Source organism: Nesoenas mayeri (genome assembly GCF_963082525.1).
Source record: "Nesoenas mayeri genome assembly, chromosome: 5".
NCBI lineage: Eukaryota > Metazoa > Chordata > Aves > Columbiformes > Columbidae > Nesoenas > Nesoenas mayeri.
This window is the reverse complement of record NC_137548.1, coordinates 33,250,235-33,277,705: the sequence shown is the minus strand read 5'-3', so window position 1 is coordinate 33,277,705 and position 27,471 is coordinate 33,250,235. Positions and strand designations below refer to the sequence as shown.

General features: G+C 34.2%; 1 protein-coding gene across 1 annotated transcript in view; it reads right to left on the bottom strand.

Annotated features, from left to right (window-relative positions):
* The window catches only part of CDIN1 (CDAN1 interacting nuclease 1), a gene marked incomplete at both ends in the record, with an annotated part of 122,712 nt that overhangs the window by 44,191 nt on the left and 51,050 nt on the right, over positions 1–27,471 (bottom strand). Inside the window, 5 exons of the mRNA XM_080345838.1 lie at positions 14,816–14,921; positions 18,373–18,438; positions 23,406–23,473; positions 26,228–26,277; positions 26,649–26,728. Coding sequence (XP_080201964.1) covers positions 14,816–14,921; positions 18,373–18,438; positions 23,406–23,473; positions 26,228–26,277; positions 26,649–26,728 — 370 coding nt within the window. The remainder of the gene's footprint in view (positions 1–14,815; positions 14,922–18,372; positions 18,439–23,405; positions 23,474–26,227; positions 26,278–26,648; positions 26,729–27,471) is intronic.

Below are 27,471 nucleotides of genomic sequence, written 5' to 3'. Positions count from 1 at the left end.
GGTTTACACTCTTAATACAAGAGTAGAGATTTTTCATAACAGATCATATTCATTCATCTGTTTCTGTAGCGTCTTTTACCCTGAGTTTTAAGAAAACAGTTAATCAGTTCTAAATTTGACTTTGCAATATTTTGATGCAATATCAGGCTTTTAAAGGCCGTGAATTTTAAATATGGAAGCAACAAGTAGTTTGCTTGGGAGTACAAAAGAGATCTTGAATGTTGCATTTTGAAGTAGTGATACAAAATGTCTACTGTTTTTGATAAAGGATCATCATCAGTAAGATCTTCCAATCTAGGAAACATGACTTTCAACAAAAGGAAAAAAATATAAAAAAATAACTTTGTTAGACATAAAAAAGTAAATATTACTGTGCCAAATATTAACATACTATATGGCAGTAATTTTTGCTCAGTGAGAGCTTAGCGTGCTTACCAAAGTTTATAAAAGTCACAACTGAAAATGAGTCACCTCTAGTACGACACATGGCAACATAGTCATAAAAACCCAACTACGTAAAACTTCAGTGAGCAGAAAACAAATCCCTAGTAGAAAGGGAAAGCAAGCAGACTCACCATTTGACTTGAGTTTCTATTGGACTTACAAGCCCAACGGAAGTGATAAAAACTAATGCTTGTGCAGAAGCCCATCAGCTGCAGATTGGAGAATATCAGATTGTGGAGTATACTCTGCTGAAGCACTACCACACTTAATAGCCCAACCACACCAGAGGGGATGAGTGGGAAGAAAAGGACACAACAAGTTGAAAACAGAAAGCACTTTGATGTGCATGTGCTCTTCCATGCTCTTGTAGTTTGGGTAATTATGAGGCCTCAAGCCTCAGGAAGCCCAGCAACAAAGAAAATCATGGAGCACCTTCATGCAGAACTGTGCCACACTTTTGTACATTTTTAGCAGTAACTCAGCTACCCTTCCCACACGGTCATTGCCTGGTGTATGATACGGAGGCTGTGCTATTCATTTGTGCTCCAGTTCAAGGTCTGTGTGCAAGCAGAAAAAAAATGCTTATTTTTCTTAAAAGAAAAAAATACCGTCTCCGAGAATAGGGATGATTTTCCATTTCTATGATCAGTCAGTGACAAAGTGAACACTGCTATGAATTAACAATCCAAACAATTTACTAGAGGATATAGCAAGACCCTACATATTCAAGCCCTATTTTCACTATGAACGTGTTTTATAAGGCACTTGGGCAAGCAATTAAAAATACAAAACTGATAAGAGTTTTAGCATTTGCTGAAAAAGCACTTTGGAGAAGCTCATTTATTTGTAAAACATCTTGCTACACAACTTGCATGCAGATTCATTTGGTACTCAGCTATGATAAACCAATTGGTCAACCAATTGATGTGTGTGCACCAGGGTGAGAAAAAGGTTCCTCAGGAAAGCATGAGGCTAAACAATGGAGCAAAACTACTCTAAAAAGACAGCAGCCAATGTTGTTTATAAACCATTGATTATCACATGCGAGTTAAGCTGCTCCTAGTTCACCAGAAGTGGTATAACTCAATAGTGCAGAACAAGTACTTTACTAAACTTTTCAGCATGCCACACAACCTAAAACATGACTAGCAAATGCAATTTTTGATAACATGAGAATCAAAAAGCAGAAACTGGAAATATACTTTGCAATGTATTTTTTTCATAGTGTATCACATAGACATGTGTGAGGAATAGGAGCATACTGACTCTACCAAATAGGCAAATGAACTTCTGCCAATATGTCGGTTATGTTGTTCTGTGGATAATTATGATAACATAAGTTTACATTAAGAAGAGAAATGTTCACCTTATTTAAAAAAAATAAAAAAGTTAAAAACATAACAAAATAAATAAGCCCAAACAGGTAAATAAATCAGTTAAGAAAACCTGAAATATGCTCTAACATGCTATCCATAGTTTGTGTGTTAAAAGCTAAAGGACATACTTCTACACACAGAAAACAAAGCCATGACTGCTGTATGGACTAAAGAATATTTTCACAGCTATTCTTCCTCATCCTTGGAAACATACGTTACTTAATACAGTAACATCCTGAAATTTTATAACATTTTGGATTTCTCTGAAATTAAAGGTCCATTTTATTGTTTTTTAATTAAAACTATTTCCCCGAAAGGTCTTTAAAGGCACTACAAACTACCTTGCATTTTATTATTGCTGACAGTTATCTAAACCATGCTTGAATGCTTTCTTTATCCTTTAGTGAACAACTGAAAGATCATATGCTAAAAAGTCTTGTGCTTTCTCTTCTTCTAGCCCTATAATTAAGGCATTTTAATACATTTCTTCATAGTCATTAAGAGAGCACAATGTTAAAAACTAATGAAATGAGACAATTTTGAGTTTAACAACCATAAATACATACAACATAAATTTGTCTCAATTGTAGATATGAAAAAAAGCCTTCTTGAAATCACATGATGAGATTACTGAATTGTCAAGATTCTGCTCTTGCTGTCTAAGGGTATTTAAATGATGTATGACAATACTACAGTGTTGTTACATACCCTACAAGAGAGGTAAACATTTATGTCAAACATTCAAATTCCACTGGTTTTAGTATGTTTTTGTTTACCTTATATATATGCCTACAAAAAAGTAGTATTGCTGGATGATGCTGAAATGGAGGAGGAAACAGAAGAGAGGAAGCAAGACAAAAACATATGAAGGGAAAAATGACCATAGTCAATTGTAAAACCCCTGACATATAAAGTAAAATAGCACTATAATAACACCTACTTACAGAAGCACTTTAATAATGCATATGATAGAATAAACAACAAGATTTTCTTAATTTGGATTTTTTTTCCCTAAGAAACATAGTTCACTATATTAATGTATCACACATTTTTGCAACAGACACGTTAATAAGTGTTTTCTTTCTTTTCACTGTGAAAGGAATTTCAGGTTTCGCTTTTATATTAATATTAACATATATATTTAATATTTAATATTAATATATTATATAATTAAATATAGGGTGAAACTTTACTATTGCCACATTATTACTGAGTATTCTCAAGAGGTATTACTAATGAGCAAATCATACAGCTCATCTTTTAAAACTAAGTTAAGTATTTCAGGGTGTAAGTTCTTTACAGTTTCTCAACTAAATGTTGAAAAGATGCAATGCAATATAAAGCAAGAGGATTACAGATTTTTTTTTTCCTTAAGATAGGCACAATCACAAAAAAGAAGTTGCTCTCCAGAAGATTTTTAGGGTTGTCAGACTGTTCTATTATAAACAACCTTATTAGTCCTTTATAATTACAATAGGTACCCCTGGACAAGATCGAGCAGACATGACAAATGCTTCTGACTTCCTTTTAAATCAAACCTGGAAGGTCATCGCTGAACAAACAGAACGCTATACAACTGGGGCCATAAATTGTGAAAGCTAAGAAAAAGGTAAGTTTTTTTGATATTCAAAATTGAAATTATTCTGTTCAGGCTTTTCTGTGTAAAATCAAGAAATAAGGATGAAATAGCTTAAAAAAAGATAAGTAGCTAAAGAAAAAGAAACCCTTACAAACTTCATTATCACCTTTTTTTTTCGGCAGCTGAGCCTGTACTTTAGTATTTATGCAATGTCTTTAAAGTAGTTGCTTATCTTACAAATATGTTCTTGAAGATAATTCCCTAATAAGGATTTCCCCATGTTTGTGTTTACCTTTTCTTTTTCAGTGTTATGATGAAACTATGGACAGTTAAAAATAAAACAAAAGTTAGTCTCAAAGCTACAGGACTTGCTGTTGTCCTCAAATCAAACCAGTAAAAGGATAACATACTACTGTGTATTTTCCCCAACATTTTTATTTTGGCTTAGGATCATTTAACTGTACTGGTAGTTTTGGATTAAATTTAATTTGTATGGACATAAACAGTAACTTAAATCAATGGAACTGGAAACCAATTGATGGATATCACTTTTAAATCTCGTTTCAGTTTGGAGAGGAAATGTAAGGATTGAATTAGAAAGCTGTAAACTCTTGATGAGAATTAGTGGTATAAAACAAAAGAAAATGAAACCTTCTGTTATTTTCCTTACAGTTAGGCTGAATGAAATTGTAAATCAACAAAAGATTTGGATAACACATCAACAGCTTTACCTAATAGAAGTTCTAACAGAGCACTGAGTATACAATTTGAAACAAATATAAAATAAATATGAAATACGAATGACTTTTAAAAGAACCATATGAGAAGCAAAACATAAAATCAGCAAAATTCAAGGAAAGGAAATTTGAACTGAAATGTATGATAGGCAATTAAGTACCTATTTTGACAATTCTAAGTGGTCAAGTTTTTAAAGTATGACACAGAAACCTTAACCTATCTATACATGAGTGATAAATGAGGCATTTTGTGTCATTACATTCCCATAAATCACTTTCTTTAACGGCTGATAGCTTTTATCAGGTCTAACCTTTTCAAGCTTCCATCAGAATGCTAACATTTTCAACTTTGACACATATGCAGTTTACAAATTCTGCAGCTGATTAACTCTGGACAGAAGCTCACTGTCATCATTGTCTTCTTCAAGTTAACTTGCATCCTTCGTATGCCAGAAAACCTCACTTAATGCATTGAGCTCTGTTGCAAAGGATGCAAGATATTTCTGCTTTTGAAACAAAAAAATGAGATCATACTTTCAAAATTACTCTTCTACAGAGAGCCTGAAATATGTATACCTCTCATTATTTAAAAATCAAGTAAATAGTATAATCCAAATAGACATAAATAATGTGATCAACACTTGCCTTCTCTAGGAACTAAAATTAAGTTACATATTTGCATGACACACTCAATTTTTTCTACAATAGCTGATAAAATAGCTGATAAAAAACCATCTAGGTGTCTGTTTTCAAAAATGCTTTAACTTACTGTACAATTCCAACAATGATAAGCTAGCAACACATAGTAAGAATGGTAGTAATGCTTTCGTGTAAACACCTGCTTTTTCACTATTTTTTTCAGTTTAAAACTGTGCAGAATATAATTTAATTCAGATGTATTTCATTTAATGAAACAAGTAGTGAAACATTCATGGAAATGCATTTACAAGATATAATTGATCCAGACACCGAAACAAAGCTCAAGCTTAAAGAGATACTGTCTTTAATAATATTAGTCAGACTGAAGAAATTTTCATGTTGGTTGTGTGACCACTGGAAGCCTGGTACTTCACATGGTATTAGTTTTGATAAGAGCTAACTAGACATGAAACGTAAATAATGAAACCTGAAGAGACAGGCTTGGACCATGCAAATAGGAATGTCTGCAGAGGCTCTTGTACAGTTGATTGTCTCTTGTTGATAAACAACATATCTTAGAAATACAGTGGATGAAGGACAAATTTTTTCAGCATCACAGCTAAACCAGCCTTGCAATCTCTAAATTATGGCCTATCCATGAAAAAGGTACAAGTTCTTTATTTCACTACTAATGTCACACACGTCAGAGAAGTTGTGCAGTTATACTTTGACAATTCAGATGTAAATCTTGAAATGTCTGTAAGTATTCATGACAAATGCAGATTTACCATTTAAAACAAAAGGACATGACTTCTTGATGTTCATATCAAAGACTAGTGATGGATGAGAGCATGCTAATCAAATGACAAACCAGAAGGAACACAGATGCTTGCTGTTATGATCAGGAGAGGGAAATGAAGATCTCCTTCCTAAATTAAGATATAAAACATTCTAAAATTATACACACAAATATATACTTAAGTTTGCATAGTGCATTGTGTATGCATAGGAACTTGGTATGTTCTCAGGTAGACATGCTACAAATGCTAACTACAATAACTGCCAATTTACTTAAAGTCAGAAGAAGCCACACACAGTAAAGAAAATCAAACATTGGCTTTGATCAGTTCCAGTTAATTAATTGCTTATGAATTTATACATTCAGAAGCAATTTTAGCTTTCCTATATGAAAACTCTCAAGTAATGAGAGAGAATCATTTAACCATTTGTTTTTTTGTAATTTGTTTCCTCCTGCCTTAGTTCTAGGTTTAAATTATGCTTATGTGAAATTACACTTATGCAATTTAAAATTGCATAAAATCAATGTAAACATTACTGAAACAAAAACATAGACTGCTTATGTGGGATGTGATATTGCAAGACAAAATTAGAACTTCAAAACCAAATTTTTGTTGTAAACTTTTATGTTTTTGATACTCAAATAATCTTATTTTAGTGTCTTGCTCTATGTGTACCCAAAATGTATCAAACTAATTAGGTATGTTTAACAAGAACAGTTAAACATCAAGAACTTTGCTTACTAAGCATGAGAGTCATAACCACTGTCAGTGAGAAAGCCTAAACTTTGTTAAATTTGGAAATTTGCCTGCAGTTGCAAGGTCCAATGAGGCTAAATGATACTTTCACAAAGTACTTGTGAAATGATTCAACTCCTTGAAATGCACCTTTCCCTTTCTCCTTTAAGCAGGTAGTAAGTATAAAACAGATCCCTCTGATACCTGTTTCGTTAAACTGCAATGACAGAATAACTTCTTGATATCCTCAAGAAAGTGTCCCCGTCACTCTAGTTCTGACCAGAGAAAGAAAAGCCACTTTGCTAACAGGAGAACTATTCATAAAATGTACTTGTTTATACCTTGCTGTAGTTATGAAATCTACAAATAAAGTACTAAAAATGTATATATGCTGTAATTCAGAATAACTGCATTAGAAAAAGAGTTCCCCACATACAGTTTACAAGAATTTACATTATATAATCTGTAGAAAAGTACGTAATTAAATATAAACTGGTGATGCTGAGGGTGAAAAATATATTTGAATTAAAAAATATTCTTAATGCAAAAATATTTATATTGTTGTTAAAATAATTTTAACCTGACCCTTTAGACAGAAAGACATTCAAAGTAAAGAATTATATAATGCCTGTTTGAAGTGTAATGTTTAAAAAAATACACTGACACCAAGAATCACTTTGCTCTGCTACTCAGAAGCCCTAATAAGACACATCTGATGATGTGCTTAATGCAACTTATCCAAATACCCTGAGTGCCTCCTTTAATGCAGGATTAGTGCCCTAGGAAAGCAGATTCTTGTGCTCTGGCAACAGTTTCAGCTCTGGGTAGTTTCAATACATGCTTTTCAGTCTCATCTTTAATCCAGAGAGACTGCTCTCACAGAGGCTGAAGAGTAACTTGGGACTCTGCAGGGACACTGTATTTCTTTTTGCCTAAGCCAAGATTTCCTGGACAGAAGGAATTTGTGCAACTGTGTGTAAATGTGACTACTGTCCATTAACTGGCCAGGGACTACTGAATCTACTCATTTTATACCTCGTATTTCTCTTAGATTGTGCACTAACCTCACCTGTCTCATGTTTTTATGTGCTTTATTTACTGTGACACCTATCTGTAATCAGTTACTGACATTACTTATTTTTTTCCCTATATTAGTACAAATAGTTTTATATTCTACATATAGCAGTTTAGCATTTAATGTATTAAAGGCTGCTTAAGACGCAACTAAATTCTTCCACCTCTTGGACCTTTTTTGAAAAATTTACTGGATGCCCAATATATATAATATTCAATAGCATGTGAGAATAATTTTTATGCAACTCTGATAGTTAGAAAGATAGATAACTCAATTATTAGATCATCTATCAAAATATTCAGATGTATAAGAGGCTACTAAAAAGATTGATGACTGAGAAAGTCCACTGATTCTCTAGCCATCATATTCACACATTTGGCTAGACAACATTTTTCGCTGCCTTCACAAGCAAGCTTCATTACCCATCACTCCACTGAAAAGAGTTTATTATGAGGCTGCCATCTTGGCAAGACTATTATTTAGATGATAAATGTTGGGGGAAAAAGTGTGTCTAGATTTTTTTTTTTAAGATGAGCTTTTTGACAGATAAAACAAACAGCATCTACATTTCTAATTAACTTAAATTTGGCATATACAAATACAGGTCAGTAAAGCTATGATATGCTACTAGATTATGTTCTGTCTGAATTTTGCCCTTCATTTGTAAAATGTAAATTAACTAATTAGAAGAAAAGCAGCATTATTTGTGACAAAATGCTGCTTCTACTTCTTTGCTTTGTGACATTTATGATCAACTGTAGTCTTTCATTCTAACTTCTTATAGATGGATAATTATTCTCATGCTAATTTATTAGGCTTTATTATTTTAAACCAAATGAAAACTTGAGATTTCTGAATGCTAGGAAGCACAACACACTGCAACACGCAGCTAAATTACATAGTTGCCAGCTTCACTTCATTCACAATATTATTCTGTTTACATGTACATGTTATATGAAGATACCGCTTTCAGTATTCAAGTACCCGACTCAAAGGAAAATCTCTATTAGTATTAAAATTTCCTCAAAATCTCATTTTGTGCACGATGCATAGTAAAAATAATATACTTACAATTTGTTCCTTAGTACTAAGAGTTAAATTTTGCTTTATACTCCTACTATCCTCCTCAACTATCATTTGAAATGGATTAGAATAGCAAATATAGAATTACACAAAAGAAGGGGGAGTTGGTCATTCTTGAATTTCAGCCCAGCACCTTGACCTTGTTAAATAAAAAATATATGATATCATAGTTTACAGGAATTCTTTCTGCTTTGGTTTGGTTCAGTTTTAACTATCACTAGGTAGATAAAGACTCAATGCTAAGAAATACATTGAAAATGTCAGATGTAAATGTCAATTAAAAATTACAAGGAATTCTGAAAGGTAAGGTCTGTGGGGGGTTGACATTCTTTGACATAGAGGAGTGTCTGCAACCAGGCCCTTGGCAAGCATAGCAGGATCTATCCTGTCAGCTCTTATCGTACATAAACCTAGATGCTTGTCTAATCTGAATGAGAAATACCAGGAAAATTGGAGCTGAAGCCTTGCAGTAATGTGGACAAAAGCTGAAAATGCTCTATCTGCACTACATGAGTCTCCTGTGACATGATAATACTTAAGACACTACAGAGAAAGATAAGAAAAAAATAGTTAAAACAAAACTATATATTGTTTCATTTACTACTTTTTAAGTCTAAAATGTAACAATCTAGCTTAAGTAATAGAACTAAATTATAATGAAAATCTCAATTCATGTCCACATTAAACACAATATCTAAAGAGAACGACACATGAAAATATATACTCTATTATTATTATCAATCATTCAAATGTAAATGCTAATACAATATGGTCTGTTCTTTCTTTGCTTTGACAAAAATTAGTTTTGGTACAAAATAAAACAACCTAAATTGCTCAGCCAAACAATTAACATTATAGCAATGGATATATTATAGCTTATTTATTATATTTATTATAATGTATTATTATAGCTAGGCATAAGCCGTGGTTTCAATGGAAAATGTCTTTAGGCTGTTATTCAACCATGCTGTTAAAGAGGGGATGACTGGCAAAATCTAAAAATGTTACTTTTGAGCTAAAGCAAAAAAAAATAAATTAATAAACAACATGTTGATTTTTATATTGTTCATGTGTCATTAAATAAAGATAACAATTATTCATGTCAAATGCTGTTGGAAATTTGCTAAATATATCTAGAAGACCTGTGAAGTGCAGAGGTAAGCGTATAGATATGTCTGTGTGTATGTATGTGTGTGAGTGTACACATACATCTCTGTTTATCTTGCAGCAGAACAGAGAATGCTACAATCTTCACAAATTAAACCATCGCATCTGTGTACTAGCATAAAATCGCACTATTCACTGCTTTTCAGGCTCTTATTGTCTATAATCAAATGTAACTTGCTCATTGCTACTAAGGTTAGCAAGTTGGCATGGCAAATTTCAAAAAAAGTGAATTCTTTTTGAAGAAACTTATCAATACATTGTCCTAAGCAGCAAAAATAATCATAAATTCTTCTTCTATCTACATCAATTTTTATTTAAGATGAATTTCGTAATTCAAGTGGATCGAGGAGGAAGAGAAAAGGAGCAGAGCAAAACCCAGCATGTGTGAAAAACTACAAGCGTTAGATAGCTAAACAAACCCTAAGTCCCTCAGTGTTGCAGTAAGGTCAAAACCTTTCAGCATTGTACCAGTGTGTCAAAATATGTCAACAAACCATCATACTGCAAGAAGAAGAATGACCTTTCAGTTCTTTATGTTTGGGCTGCCAATGAAGCTTTGGATACTGGGTATGCATGAGCAGTTTTCCTAGCCACTTGACAAATGCAACTCCCAAGGTTTCCTCCAAGTCAAGCTGTTATATCACTGGCTTTTAACTCACCAGGACAACTTTTTAAACCATTTGCAAGTGGAGAATATTGATCTTGTTATAGAACAGACATCCCTAAATCCACAGCATAACTTCCTCTTCCCCTACGACCTCCAATCAGACAACAATTACTTAAACAGTCTTCGCAGTAACTTGTCAAACGATTTTAAACAGCTAAACAGAAAAAAATGTATGTAATTCTGATATTCTGATTCAGCCTTTGCTTACATATGATTCATCCTTTAGTCAACTGCAAATGAGGTTGAACAGAACACTATTCTCAAAAAACCCTAAGAACACATCATCATGTTTGTAAATGAAATACAATCCTTTGCATTTTTTCTGTTCAAATTTATCTGAAATACCTTTTTTTTAATCTACAGGACTCTATGATTATTTTACTATGACAGTTAGAAACTGAAGTCTCAAGATCAGATGTAATACATTAATTAACAACACATTTAATCACAAATTTAGGTTCCCAAAACTGGTGGTTACTATTTCAAAATTACCTATGGAAAACTTGCTTTTCTTTATTCTTTCAAAAAATCACAACCACGGGACTAGCAACATTTAGAATACAAGCAATTGGGGAAAGAAATTTAGTACAGGGATGATTTACCATTCTTATTCAAAGAAAGGATGAAATGCTTCTCTTTCACTATGTGAAATTACCTTTAGTTTAATATCAGTGTCAAATATGACATTTTCCTACGGTCTTCCTCATATATAGTAGTTTCTTTAGCTAATAACGGCATCAAGCTTTCTCCTGGGACTCTCTAAAAATTACATTCCAGGATGTACATATGCCTTAGCCAGGCTTGCAGAAGATAGAAAATGTAAATTGCTGTATTTGAGTTTATAGCTTCTTACAGCAAGTCACTGACAGTGTATCTACTAATTACTATTTGAACTGTGTGTTGCTGATCTCTATATGCCTCAGAAAACAGCAGTCATGCCTACCAGCTCTGACTAACAGACTTTGAAATCTAGGGCTCCAATTTTTATTTAAGTTAGAAAAAATTATAAAATTAGACACTATGGGAAAAGAAGAAACAGCGGCATTCATTTAAACCCTAAAATAATTTACAATATGCTCTTAAACCCTGTTTTAAAGCACAATCTGTGTTACTTCCTGTTCATGCTCTCCAAATTACGTTTGGTCACAAAGACTGTTCCAACAGTTTTTATCCTCATGGTTACAAGAAATACAATAATGTAGGCCAGCGAACAATGGAAAGTGTGGTATCTACTACATGTGCACAAAACAATTACATTTTGTGTGTGCAGCTCTCTTGTTTACTCAGCTACAGTGAAAGCTACAGCCTGCTCAGTGGTTGTCACCACTTTGAAGGAACAAACATATTGAGGGAAGAGACTAAGCACACAGATCATTTTATACTAAGTTTGTTCAGAATAGAGAATATTTTTTTTCTAAAACATCAGTCTGCAAATCAGTCTGGGAATATGTTTTTCTTTACTTGTTTTCTTTTCCTGTCTCTTTATTATTGAAAATTCTCCATATCTGAACAGCATCTTAAATTACAACTGTGCAAGCCCACTGCCAAGGTACACTTTGTACATTTTTAATGTGAAGCTTAATTTGAAGATGAGGTTGCAGTGCAGCACTGCAACTGAAAATTGCTTAACAATACCATTGATGTATGAGCCATAAAAAACCTTGCTAAGCTGTCCCTGCAGAACTCAGAGTAATAAAAAGGTGTTCTTTTGCACTGAGGTGAACAGACATGGTTGACTGCATCTAGGGAGCTGTTCTGTTAAATGAGAAAGTGCCATTTCTTTCCTGTCAGTACAGACCAATTTAAGACACTCACAGATTTAGTTAGCACAGAGTACAAGATTTAATGAAATACACACATAACAGCAAACAAACCACAGCTATGTTCAAAGCTTTCAGGCAGATTGTGTGTAGAATTAAACTTACGTCAGTGACAGATGTGGGGAAAAAAAACTAGAAACTTCTCCAGTTTCGCTCCTACTTCTCAGAGAAACAATAAAAAGGCTGAACGGAAAAGGTCTAAAACTTCTCACCTTCATTCCTTTCAAAGTATCTAGACATGTATTTCTATCCACATCTAAAAGGTGATGTTACAGCTTTTCTCTCCAATTTCATTTTGGCTTTAAGATCAACCAACAGATCAAGTTTACTAAACCCTAAACTAACAGCTGAGTATCATGATATCTCTATTGTGAACTGATGCATCTTCTCCAAATGATTCCTCCTTCAAGAGGAGAGGAGACACACAGCTGTGGTGAATTGACTGGGAAGCTCCTTCTCACTTGAGAGATCCTTGCACAGGCTGATTAAATCATACAAAATTGATTCACAGTTTGTGCAGCTATACCTGTGTCTTTTTGTATAAATAGTTTCAGACAGCAATGAAAGCTAAATGTCTCACCTACATGCAACCTGATCTGTCAACAAGTGCTCACTAACCTGAAGGTCTTATTAAAAGAAGCTGCAGTAACTCAGAATTCATTTCAGAAGATGTGATACTATCAGTTTGGCCAAGCAGCATCAAAATTAAAACTAACAGGATTTGTTCTTTAAAAAAAGACCCACAGGAAATCTTCCTGATTTCCATGGTTAACCTATCACTAAATTCTGGATTCAGGGAGCAACAAATTCCACTACGGAGATTTCTAGTTTCCTTTATATGAATGTAAGGTCACAATATTGAAGAGCCAACATTTTCTGCAGTTGTTTGCAATATGAACAGCTACAACAGAAGATGTGGCAAAACCTCAGAACTACCTCCAAACCAGTCTTATCAATCCACATGTCAGTTCAGTCTAGCTTTTGCAAAATTAAAGGTATTTGACTAGCAGCATAGTGAGAGATGTTATTCCATTTTTGAATTTGCAATATTAATTAGTACATGATAACATTAAAATGAAGTTAGCTATGTCTTCGTTTCCTGATAAAAACATAAGAGAAGTTTCTTTTGGAAAGGTCAGATTCCAATGGTACACAGTGTTGTCAAATGTTTTACATGTTTTAAAGCTCAAAACAAAATTTGGATAGCCATTTTGTTCAGCACAAAATAAGACAGAAACTACAACTTTGACTTTGCAGTGGCAACTTTACTGCAAATAATTATCTACTCAACTTTCACCCTATCTCAACTTGGTATCTTTATGCTCATGTTATCTATTTAAAATTCACTTTTTGGAGCTGCTTTTCTCTGATAACCATTACAGATTCTGGTTGTAGGATTCGCATTATTTCCTGTAGTATAATGTCTTCATCCAACAACTGACAGTCTTCCTGAGCTTCCCATTACCTTGATTTAAGTTTTTTAGCATTGTCAAATACGAGCAGGTCCTTTTCATGTCAATCAAGAATGTTGCTGCAGAGCATGATTCTGAACCCTGATGGTGTTATTCTCAAGATCTGGTTTCCACTTCTTTGCTGATTCCTGTAGAATCTGCTTTTAAGGTATTTTCCAAGCCAAGACTAAGATATTTTCACCTTGACATTTATCATATTCAGCTAAATACTAATGATTGCTGGACTAGCACCCAATGTTGGCACACGCTGTCTCTTTGTTGCATGTTCACATTTGTGTCATCTTCTCTACTACCCCTAAGATTCCATTGATGCTCTCTTGTGAACACTGAGCAGACTTCTAAATTTATGCTTTTAAAAATCCTTATTAAAGCTTTCATTTACTCATGACATACCTTTACTCATTACCTTGCTTAGGGTTCCACCACATACAAACATGGAATTAAAAGATGAAGCATCTTGTTTAGGATTTTTTTTTTGAGGAAAAATCCTCCAGTTAGGAGGCTTCCAATACCAAGGAAAGATATATAAATATACGATAACAACTTTTATAACAATAAAGCAGAATTATTTCAACCATTTTAAAAATAAAAGATCTTTATACAAATACCATCAACATGTTCAAAAATTCTGTCTGGTATAACTAATCTCCCTGCTTATGTTCTTGCAAATACTTACTGCATTTTTTAGCTTGAAGATAATTGTTATCACTGTTTAAAACATAGATAACATACAAAAACCTTTATTAAAAAAAAAACCACAACAACCAACCAAAACAAACAGTGAAACAGTACTGTCCTAGATAGAATGAGCAATAAAGTTCTTTACACACATGGCCCACTTGGTTTGTGAAGATTTTATAACAAATCTGGCAACTTGCAGGTATTACAAAACATTACAGCAAAATCTTCCTTCAAAGTCAAGTACTAAAAAAAATGACATATAACTTCCATATCAAAGTAACTTAATCTGTCATTCAGCATCATTGTAAAATCACCATACATATCTGCTGCACTTTAACAATTATGATGTGAATTTTTCACAAGTATTTCAGGATCTCAATTTGACACACTGATTAACGACATCCAAAATGCCAGATTAGTAACATATATTTTGTTCACGTGGCTTAATATGATACAAAAGTCACTAGTGCTTTTTTTTCCAGTAACTTCTCTTAAAAATGCAGCTCTATTTATGTGTAAGGAAAAATAACAGAAACGTACCTGTTCCAGTAGCTCCAAAACTGGTCCTGCAAGTATGCTTGGTGGCTGCTTTCATCACCAAATGAGGCTTTGCTTTCAATCCAGTGAATTATATGTCCTTCAACAGCTAAGGTGACAGCAGAAAATAAAGTGAACTCTGAAAATCAAGCTCAACAGTCTGAAAGAATGTGCTTGGGAATATCCTATTTACCCCAAAATCTACCACATAATTCATGCTTGCAACAGATTTATATATTTGTAAAAATATCTTTCTAATATGCACACAGGACTTCTTTTTTAAGTACCAAAAATATATTAATGGACAGTTATATCAAATACAGTTTCATTACACCCTGTTCTATTTATCTGCTTTTATTCTAACACAAACAGAATGTAAAGCAAAAGACACTAGAGTAAGGTGCAATTGCACCCTACTTTTACCCTCACTTTGTTTGAAAGGACTTGTCAGGAAGGAATTGAAAACTTCTGGTGATTAACAAGAACAGTTAGCTAAGGTGCTAAAACCAGAAACTTCTCACCAGTTGAGAGTGGAAGGTGCGAAAATGACAAGAAAGTTTTTCATAGATATATATCTGCTTCCTTACTTTTGCAAAATCAGTAATGCTTCACCAGAAAGGAATTAGAAATAAGAAGGCTCATGTGAAAAAATGTGAATTTGAATTTCTGTTTCTTTCAATGCTGTGGGTTTTGCTTTAATTCATGTCTTTCCTCATTTCTTGCAGGAGTGAATTTCTAACATTAATACAATTATCTTTTTTTTTTGGTAAAAGGAAATTCCTCTCTGAAGATGATAACATAATTTTGCAGGACAAATCATAAGAATCACTCTAAAGGACCATTCTTTCCCCAGAAAGGTAATGTGGAGTATCATTAATGAGGTCTTTAAAAACTTTTTCTTTATTTTGAGTTCCCTACGATATCCATAGCCGTGATGTCTTAGCCTAAGTTCAACCTACAATGGGGCAACCAAAGGGCATGCAGACCCAGAAACACTGTACAGAAATATTAGAAGAGTCTGTGGCAGCACATCCACTATATACTGTAAAATTACTTGGAAAAGCTGGGTAAATAACTCATGAAGTCACCACACTAAACTCCATGTACCACCACTACCTCCTGACAGTAATCAAATTAATTTACCATAGAATCATAGAATAGTTTGGGTTGGAAGGGACCTTCAAGGGTCCAACCCCCCTGCAATGAGCAGGGACATCTTCGACTAGATCAGGTTGGTCAGAGCCCCAGCCAGCCTGGTCTTGAATGTTTCTACCAACCACACCCCTGGACAACCTGTGCCAGTGTTTCACTACACTCATGCTGCCATTATCCCTTGTCCCATCACAACAGGCCCTGATAAGAAGTTTGTCCCATCTTTCTTATTGGCTCCCTTTAAGTATTCAGAGGCCTATACTGTGTAGGCTCATACTACTACATCCTCCACCCACTTCCAACACCTTTAGACTCCAGGAGATAAAACAGCTGAGGCATAAACTGTGTAGTCAGTTGAGAAGCAATTTCTAAGAAACATTTGACTTTCCTAGCTATGTACTGAGTCATGAAGAAGAGAATCCAAGGACTGCCATACATTAGTTTGGATCAGACAGCAAGTAGAAAATTATTTCCTGCCAATCTCAAGTGAATGAAATAATTTGAAGAAAGTAATGCACTATCACTATTCAGATTTTTAGAGACAAAGCCATGCAAATACTTCAATGGTTATTTTAAAACTTCTTCCTAGGAGGATAATATTACAAACTCAGGAATTCTTTTGGGCGTTGTCCAGTTTGCCTTCTCAAGCATTAAAAAAACTAGCTCCATCTTTTTGCTTTTCTGGCTTCCATCTAATCAGGCTTCTGAATTGCAGGGATATAACCTTATCTGTTTCTAACGTAAAAATGAGCATCTTAATACCAAGTACATATTGTGTATATTGTAGTCCACACTACTGGGGAATCTTATGAATGTATATAACCATCTGAAGGGCAGGTGTTAAGAAGAGGGAGCTAGGTTCTTTTCAGTGGTGCCCAGTGACAGGACCAGAGGTAATGGGCACAAACCAAAACATGGGAAGGTCTATCTGAACATCAGGAAACACCTTTGTACTGGGAGGGTGTCTAAAGCACTGGCACAGGCTTCCCAGAGATGTTGTGGAGTGTCTATACGTGGAGGTATTCAAAACCTGTCTGGACATGGTCCTGGGCAACCAGCTCCAAGTGACTCTGCTTGAGCAGCTGACCACCAGAGGTCCCTCCCAGCATCAGCCATTCTGTGATTCTGTCATGCCACAATCTTCCCTGCTATCTTTAGACTTGATAAAAAACAACCATTCCCTCAGCCCCGCAAGTCCTTAGTAGCTTCCAGAGACCCTTCACAAATAGGAGGTATGGAAATGAAGGAGTAGAAATTAACTGAAAACTCTCCCAAGCATGGCTTGACAAGAGTAAATTGCAGATCATCAGGATGCCAAATCTCACTTCCAAATTTGGTGTGGTTCAGTTAAAAAAAATATGTTTTATTTTGTACATGTAACTGCTTATTAACATCACTACCATTCTTATTTTTTGGAAACTTTATTAGGAACACAGATATCATTGAGAAAAGTCTTTGAAAACTTTTCAGATGTCTCTCATATACATAGTTATTTATCTATTGGATAACAGATTACTGTGCTGAAATCTTAAGCACTTCTGAGTAGTGAGCCAATTTACAGTACACACTCAACTCCTTATACCTGTGTGGAAATCAGTTATTTCAGTAAGAATACCAACTGTTGTCAATATGAAGAACAAAAAGCTAGTCATGTATTTGACTTTCACACAGTGCTTTCAGCCTAGGCATCTGCACAGACAGGTGCTGAGCTCTATGAAGGTGAAGCAGAAGTCTTTTGGCATGAAAGCCAATTTACAAAAAGCGAATAATAGTCCTTTACACCTGTGCAACATGAATGTTTTTTCTTCCATGGCCCAGCTACTAGGTCATCTGATTACTTTCTTACGTATGAAATTTGACATGACCTTTATACCTATTTTTATTCCTTCTTGCTTCTTGCTACGCAGGCTCTTTTAAAAAAATAGAGAACTGCAGAGTAGTATTTAGATGCAAAGTGATGGCAAAAGAATAACTGTACAATGACAAACCTTTATGCAAAGACTTACAGGTGTAATGGTAATATACTGTTAAGATTGCTTTGAACTGATTTGGTGTTTAAGACAATTAGGGATATTTCAGAGTTCAGTTCACAAAGACAGTGGGCAGAGCAAGTTAAAGGGAGTAGGGACTTGGGGGTTTTTATTGTTTCCTGTTTCTGTTTTTCTTTTTTCCTTTTTGTGATAATGAGACAAAAACATGCAGAGACCAAAGAGGAAACACTGGGTAATACTGCTTACAATCAAATCTCTCTGACTCATGCTAGAAGTTCTTAATATTATTGGGTAACTACTGAAAGAAGAGACTAATTTGTAGTGTCCTATAATATACTTTACTTAAGTAGCCATAATATTTTAGCATGAACACTCCTACACCAAATAAAATAATAAAAATTCTTTTAAAAGACTTACCTACTGGCACTTCTAAAATGAAGTCTGGTGTTTTGTCATAACCCTTTGCACGAAGCTGATCTTCAGCTATATATAGAGAATAAGAACTATTGTTTATAAAACTATTTTATTAAGTAGACATCAGTATAATCAATTTTGTTTTAAATAAGAGTGCAAGAATTACTAATGTAGTCATACATATCTTTCTTATGCATGCAATGCTGTGTCAGATTAAATGAACCCTCCTGGAAAACCTGAAGCATGGATATAAAAAATGCTTCTTTGTCATCCCTGCATTTTTATGTCTTCATTATAAACATCATTAATTCAAGCTGTCATACACTATTTTATAACCCCCAAATATTCAAAATAAAGAAGTATATTCACTGATTGCAAGAAGAGTCTCTGCACATTAGGAAGCTGTTAAGATTAATCCTACCAACACCACAAATGAAAATATACTGTAGCTGCCTTCTTGGCTTTATTTTAATGTCAGCATAAAGCTATTAAAAAAAAAGAACAAGAAATTCTGTCTCTTTCAGAAATTTATTAAAGGAGAAGCCATAATTTTAGTTTCTCTTGCATTTGGCATTCTATAGAATTTATCCAATTTCAGGACACATAAATATTTAGAAATTCTGTTAACATTAACTATACAACTCTATTGCTTACAAATACTAGAGCTGAATATTTCAAGAAACAACAAGGAGCAAGCAAGATAAAACTGCAGAAGACAAAAGACACTTCCTTTAAAAGAAAAAAAAAAAAAGAAACACCTTAACTATTGTCCTTGATTTCTGATACCATTACATTGGTATTTCTGAAACACCATTTCTCCATTAGAATTTGGAGTGACCTGGTCATTCAATTCCAGGCATGGCTTTCTGTCTTCACCCAAGCTCAACTAATGGCACTACCTAGTAACAAGTAAGGCTGTGTAGCCCCTTAACACCTACTGGGCTGTTGACATTGTCATGCATCCCATTCGCCTTTCTACATCACCTTTGATTAAAATTAATGGTCCATTCTCACTGTTGGGTAGCTTATTTCCAATCCATTTACCAGGTTAGGACAGTAGTTTCATGGCCAATGTTCAGAACTCAGTTTTAGAATACTTTGTGCATATCCTGAAAGGTCAGCAGTTTGAGTCCAAGTAACATTTTAATGTTAAGAAAAGCTCACACTCTAAGAAATCAAAATATTTTAGAAGTGCCTAAAGCAAACTTCCCTCCTCTTTCTCATTGAAGAATGTAACTGTGAAGTATTTTTTATATAGGGAACTAGTACTGAAAGTGGCAGAGGAGCTATTTTGGGAGGTGCACATTCACTTAAGTGTAAATGGCAATGGTTGTTTATTCGTTTTGATAGTTGTGTATTTCTTTTGAAATCTGACAGTATTTCTTCACTGTAAGCATGCAATATTGCAAATACAAGTCTTCACAATGCAATACTTCATTATGTCACCCAATCAGCTATTAAACTTTTGTAGGATTTGGAGACAGGCTTCCTTGTTGGCTATTTTTTCAAAGATTGTCAGGTACATTGACAAAACAAGGTTCTAATTTAGCAGAACTTATGAATAGAGGGTTTTATGCTATAAGATAAAAAATGAATTAAATGTTCTAAGTAATCTCTCAATTTTGATAAAAATAAAGAATAGTTCAGTTTTATCCAACTCTATTTAACTCTATCCTGGTCTTGATTGTTTAAAACAGTCAGAAAAAGACAACAGGATGTCCCAGCTGAAATATTTATGAAGAAGCATAAGTGACAACAGAAAGTTCAGTCTTTTCTATTGCATCTAACAAATGGTAGTGTCACAAATTCAAAAACCCCACTGAAAATCAAGACAGATGTAAAAACACCTCTCGATGGGTCAGTTTAGCAGGTCTCTGAACGGGAGTTTGCATCAGCATTACTTTTAATATTGTTCAGCAGATTTTTTCAAGCATGTCCAATTACTTATAAAATCATTTGACACTAATGCATGGCTTGAAAAAGAACATTTTTGTTTGTTTGTTTTAAATTTGTTTCTGAATGTCTTCCCTTGGTTCCTCCTAACATAATGGGTTATGATAAATATTGAAAAATATGCTAAAACCCATGTTTATTATTGATACGCATTGTCTGTCATGTGCAGGAGAATAATTACATATTACTCTTTCTTCTCTTTCTTCAAGTATTTGAAGCTTTATAACTTTGCAGAACAAAAAAAAAAATTACAGAAACTCCCCACAGTCACCATAAACTTTTTTTTTTTTTAAAAAAAAAAAACCACAAACCCCACCAAAAGAAAAGTTCTGCCTTTTCAGCCCAGATGTGTTTCACATTGGTCCAGAAGCTACAGAGGTAGCATTCTGCACCTTCAAACATCTTTTATCTCTTGCATGGATGAAGGGAACAATTTAACAACTGCTTGAAAGGCAGCCAACAGCAGCTTGTACAGTTATATTTATGCATCCTCAGATTTGAAAATTACATTGAAACAGCCCTAATAAGTAGTTATTCTACAGATTCCCCATTAATTTAAATTTCCAACAAAACTGGAGCTTCATGTTTACCATAACTTCACACTCCATCATAACCATTTAACACATCATTGTTCTTATACTAGCCTCTGGATATAATAAAGAAACTAAACATTCTTCTGTTGGTGCATGGATGAACAGCAACTGCAAATTTAAGATTACAGCAAAAAACACTGACCAGATTTCATTATTTATTTCTAGGCTGCTATTGAGGGACATCATGGTGGGAACCAAAGGACGATAAGATTCCAGACAAAGGTCAGCACCTTTCCATTATAGCTAAAAGCTTTCCTAATATATTCATGGCAAATATATAAACAAAGATCCTATATAGAAGCTAGACATTCCTGGCATTTCAGTATGGCAATTGAAGCTGTTAGCCTGTTTTGAGAGAATGCTTCCATTGATCACTTTGATCTCAGGCAAAGTGACAAAGACTTGAGAGCTGTGTTTTTGCTGAAGAGAGGACGTGGTATATGATGTGCTTGTCATGAACAGTGCATTAATAAGATGCAAACCACATTATTTGTACAGGTTTCCAAGCAATTTCTGTGTGAATTCTGATCCGTAGGCTTTGAAAGCTAACTGCTCTAGAAACAGACAAATTATGTCCCAGACCTGAAAAGCTGTTTCACGCTCCAAGGCTATACTGGGGCTATTTATATCCACTGTGTCCTTGATTGTGCTTTCTTCTCCTGGAACAGACTCCCTGTTGCCCAGGTGAATGTAGCTGACACAAAACCCCTTACTACTATTGGAGAATAGTACACTGGAATAGTGCACTAACATGGAAACCGAAGAATTCTGTGTCTTTAACACGTGTTAAGAAGTAATGGAATTGTGAATACAGAAATCTAAGTAATAAGGCATCTTCAGAACTGGAATGCAGTCTTACTCATAACCTAACAAAGCCTGAATTTGTTGACCTGTAGGAAATATTGCCATCTCTTCTGTTTTCTTCAAGCAGTTTTGGAACTATTTTTTCAGAAAGGAAAGGTTTTAATGCATGGGATTCAGTAGGGTTCACTTTAAATCACACCTAGAACCTTAAAGACATATGCAATGCACAGAAATAATAAACACAACCACTTAAGATGCCTTAAATCATGACTAAAGAATATTTCAGCATACATAAAATGTAAACAATAAATTGTCTAATTTTATATCCTTATATTCTAATGCATTAACCCATTCTAGATATTTTGATTTGACAGCACAAATTTTTTAGAGCTTATTTCTAAAGACAAAATTGATGCTTATCCAAGGTCATGAAACATTAAAATTTAAATCTGATTTATGTGCTACACAAGCTTGCACAAGCCAAATAAAATGATTATCGTTGGGTTGAGGATCCATTAGTGAGTCATCTAGTCCATTCCCTTGTATCGTGACAGGATTGATTTCATTACCAGCTTTGATGGATGATTGTCAAGTCTAGCCTTGAATTTTTCATTGAAGGTGATTCCATAACCTTCTCTGGCAGGCTGTTTTATACTTATTGTGCCTAGAACTGTTCAGTATTTTAACTCAACATCAACTATGCAATTACAGCTTAAGCCTATTACTTCTATCTCTACTCTTATACTCAAGTAGGAAAAACTACCTCCTCACATTTCCATAGTGTCATATTCATGTGAAATAGTTATTCCTGTCTTATATAAGAGCACATTAACTCTGTTCCTTAATCATATGGACAAATATTTTAAAAACCTTAATATACCTTCCAATTTCTTAAATTTTATTAAGGTTTCAAAAATTTTAACTGGAATCTACTTCTAGGAGAGATCATAGTTTCTGGCAAAACCAGCAAAATTCCAGATCACGCAAATTTAGTACAGCACTCAACCATCAACAAAAGATAGCATTTCACTTTGTTATTTTCTCATCACATAAGGACTCCAAGATTTAAGAAGTCATTAAGTTTATCACAATAAGAGAAATGATGCTTTAAACACTAATCATTGTTTTAATGACACTCACATACAAGAAATGTAGTGCAGGCTAAAAGAAAAAAAATGAAAATAACTTCCTAATTAATTAATCCTTAAAATTCTTTAAATATAGGGATTGTGAAGAGTACTTGCATTGGTTGGGAGGCAGAGGGCAAAAATTCAGCAGAAACTGCACAGAAAGCTAAACCAGTGAATCCTCTAACAGCTCTTTAATACATAAAGCATTTTGAAGCTAATATTTCTTATGCTTCCTCCTAAGTCTCATAAGGCCTAGATTATGGCTAATATCTCATGACACCAAAAGTAATACTGCAGCAGATATTAAAGCATTTTTTTTCAGCTACTTATTCTATAAAATATTAATTGCAAGCCTGTGCATGTGCTGTATATATAGGGTATTAGGTAACTGAGTTCCTGCTCAGTTCTAAATCAATAAAAGATAACATGTACAGCATCAATCATTTTTTACTCTTCTTTTACTACCTAATACAAAGAGCATCAAGGCTTACTTTTTTCCTAAGTAAACAGTCACTGAAATCTCTGAAGTTAAAGATTCACTGGCTAGGATTCTCACCTATGAAAGAGAGATTTTTTTCCAAAAGCATTTCTCGCAGCAAGACTTCGTGTTCATGCCCAATAGCGCTGATAGCTTTAGGTTAAGAAATGGAAGATTACCTTGGAAAAGAACCAACCTCAGAAAAACACCATAGGTAAAGTAATTAATGGTAAAATTACTTGCCTGCATCTGCATTTCAGAAGTGATCAGTGATTTGAACTCCCTTACAAGAATTAGCACTTTGTGAAAATCAGACTACTGTATCATCAGCATACATTTTACAAAAGTCCCATTAGATCCTACTTATTCAGTATAAATAAGGGTATTATTTCCATTTTGGCTTTACTCACCCAAACTTAAAAGAAAGTGTGAGCTTAAAACGTCTCATTAAATATCTTTTAAGTTGCTCTTTACTGACCAGTGTACCAATTTTCTAAGTCAGCAAAGAATGAAATAAACTGGTTTTTTCCCTTATATTCTGAAATTGATAGGCACTACCTTCATCTGAAACATGTTATTGTAACAAAACATCCTTTTAATTGATTTTTCAAAAGCACGAACTAATGTCAAGGAAGGATGAAATAATATTTTACAGTGAAGTCCTTTTCACTTCACTGATGGCCTGTTGATACAATGTGCTATTCTTAGCAATACGTAAAAAAGTCACCACATCAAATAATTTTAATGTATTTTCTTGGAGGTCTAAGTTCTATTCTGGAAGCTTTTAAGAAGAATCTTACGGAACATCATGATAAAGGATCTTACATTAAAAACAGTTAAGTTCCTAATTCTGTTTAGAGTAACTTTTGAAAACTTAAAACTACAGATCACCTTACCATTAATTACTTAATTTACATCAACACTTCATGCTGAACAGCAAAAAACCTAATAATATGGAATAATTTCATATATATATATATATACAGTTTTTACCAACTGAAACTATATATTATGTTAAACTCAACTAGCATTACAGAACAAAAGGGGCAAATGAAGAATAGCAAAAAATGTAAGAAAAATACTGCAAACAGAATTTATAATGCACCATAAGCAGAAACACTTAGACTTAGTCTATAATAATACCTGTTATTGATGTATGGCAATGACCATGGGGCAAAACTTGTAAATAACCTCACAAGCCATTTTCTACTCATGCAATCTAGCAGCCTAGTTTCCCGTAAGCATCTGAACTATTACTGAAAAATAGCCTCTTGGCATTTACAAAGAGGTTGACTTCATACTTTAGTCCATGCATATACAATTAGATAGTTATATTTAAAATCAATATGCAATCCTTCAGAAGACATTATGCTTTTAAAACCTTAACTTTAAATTGATTTTTAACTATTTTATGCACCTCGAAATTAACATCTAATTCAGCAACATACTTCCAGATAATGCACTTGCGTAGCTTAGTATTAAACTTTTCTGTATCAAAATGGAATTGAAAAGCTCCTCATTATTCTCACTGATGTCACTACGTATTCAATGACTTGAACCAGAATCTTAAGTGGATAGAAAAGACCTTTAAGACTGTAGGCAAGTTATTCTGAAAAGCTGTTCACAATTCTATATATGTGTTACTGTTACTTCTAAATATGGCACTTTAGCCAGAATGTTCATCAACAACATATCAATCTTAGAATTCTGGACATGAAAATTAGTGATCAACAACCATTTAAAAAGTGTAACTTATTAGATCAATCCACTTTCAGACAGCTGCATTTAATGTTGAAGATAGCCTCAAGGAATACTTAAAATTATGATTAAAACCGCAAAATACAAATACAATTGGAGGTCTATTCTGCTGCTGTTAAAGTTAATGGAAGCAGAGTTGAGTCTGTAGTAGACACCAGGCAAGTATTTCTAGTGGAAAGAACATATTTCGAAGGGGTGACCATCACATTTATCACAACTACAAGAAGTGTTGTTTTTCATGCATAACTTAACATCACTGTTGCTTTCCTATCCTGCAACTGTACAGTGAAATCAACATCTTTCCCCAAACTGCACACAGAGATTTATACAAGGATTCTCTAGGGCTCAGGCAGGAACTGCCTTGTGGGCTTGCTCGGTGACAGCAGGTCATGATTTTGAAAGTGTTCCTTTGATAGCAGACTGAAGCAGAAGAACTACTCATTCAGGGCTTTATTAAAGCAGATTTGGGGCTGCAAAGATCGTTCCTAACAAATTATGACCTTAGTCTGGACTGTTCAGTACTGTGTGGAGCTCCTCTAGTATTACTGGATACTGAGGATCTCTGATTAACCATTTCAACACCTCAAAAAACCAAATCCCTTAAAATTCAAGCCACAAAGGGTTTTTTTTCTACAGCTAGCTTCATTTCCTTTAAGAAGAAGAGAAAGTAACAGAATTGCACTGGAATGACAGATATGAGTTCAAAAATACTAATTGGTCAATCACAACTGAATTGCACTTGTTGAACAATATCAATGCAACTTATCAATTTAATTGCAGAATAGTTGAGACTGGAAGGTATCTGCAGAGATCATCTAGTCTACCTCCATCGCTCAAAGCATGGTCAACTAGTCTTAGCAGAAAAGCAGACATGCATTTCAGCTAATCAAAACCAAAGAGGTTCAATCAGGCATATGAACGTGTAGCCACCAAACTGACAACTTCCCGTGGTCTGTCTGATCTTTGTTAAACAGTATAAAAGAAAGCTCTGTGGTGACCCTCTAGCTGATTGAATGTAAAACAGAGGAGTATGAAACGTGTTTTGTGAAGCAGAACTTTATGTCAGGTTAAAGCTAGACACATCTCTTCCACACAGTCTAAGCTCGTCAATTGTGCACCTAAAATTTTATGGGAAAGGATACTGTTTGATGCAGTCCACCAGTGGTCCATAACAACAGTCGTTCACAGTACACTGCAGACAAATAAGAGAAGTAGTATAGTGATGGGTGACTACAAAACCATTACAGTTAAACAGTATCTTAAAAACAGTAATTACTTTTCTTCAAAAAGGCTATCAGATGCTGTTCAGATTTAATCACAGAAAACAAAAACTGCGTGCTTTTATTCACTATAAAAGCAAGCTATTAAAAAGTGAAAAGCTCCACTCACAAATATTGCATTGCCATTTATGGTGTACCCTGACCTCACTGATAGTTTATGATGACAGTAATTAAATGAGGTTTAAAATCTTTTACTCTGCTCGGCAGATAAAAGCATTGCCATAGGAAAAAAAAAAAAAAAAAAGACCAAAACCAAACAAAAATAGACAACAGTGATTAATACCTGATAGACTTGATTTGCTAGTACTCCATCTGGAATCTGAGAAGGGTCCCGTAGCATGCTATTTATAAGAGTTTTGGAGGCTAGAGAAACAAATAAAAACATACAAAAAACCTGTTAGTTCTGTTATCCACTTGGCAGGAAGAGAGACACACTTCTATAAGGAAAACATTGATGATGTGGGTAATTTTGAAAATTACTCAACCAGCAACTACAAACCTATAAATGTGTAGCTCCTTAGCCATTCTGATAGAATTAACTCTAAAAGTCTTGAAACAGCAAAGGATTTTATTAGCAGAGGGTGAAAGCAGGCCCTTGTTTACTTATTTGGTTTCACTGGACAGTTTGTGCTCCAGAAGTATCATGCAGCTCGTAAGGAAACTGCTTAGTATGAAGAAAATGTACCTCAAAATAACCTCAATAACCTCCTCTCCTATGAGAACTTAAGGAAGAAGATATGTAAAAATTCAAAGCAGCCTTTAAAAACAATATTTGATCTCAGCAATCTTAGGCACTTTATAGCCTTGATGATTCCAGTTTAGCAGTTTTTAAATTTATTTTTTTACCTATCTACTGTTGACACATTTATTTGACTGTATTTAAAAGCTCGCAAAGGCCTTCTGTGCTATTTTCAAATGTATAAATCTAAGACACAAAAGAAATCAGAAGAAAATTTAGGATTATTTGTCAATCTTTTATTCACTGATACAGATACTACAATGAAAAAACATAAATCAGGAGATGCCTTTAGTTTATTTTCAAATACGGTCCTTTCAAGCACTGCATTGTCTTCTTTCCAGATGCTTCATCTTGGTAGTTGCATGTA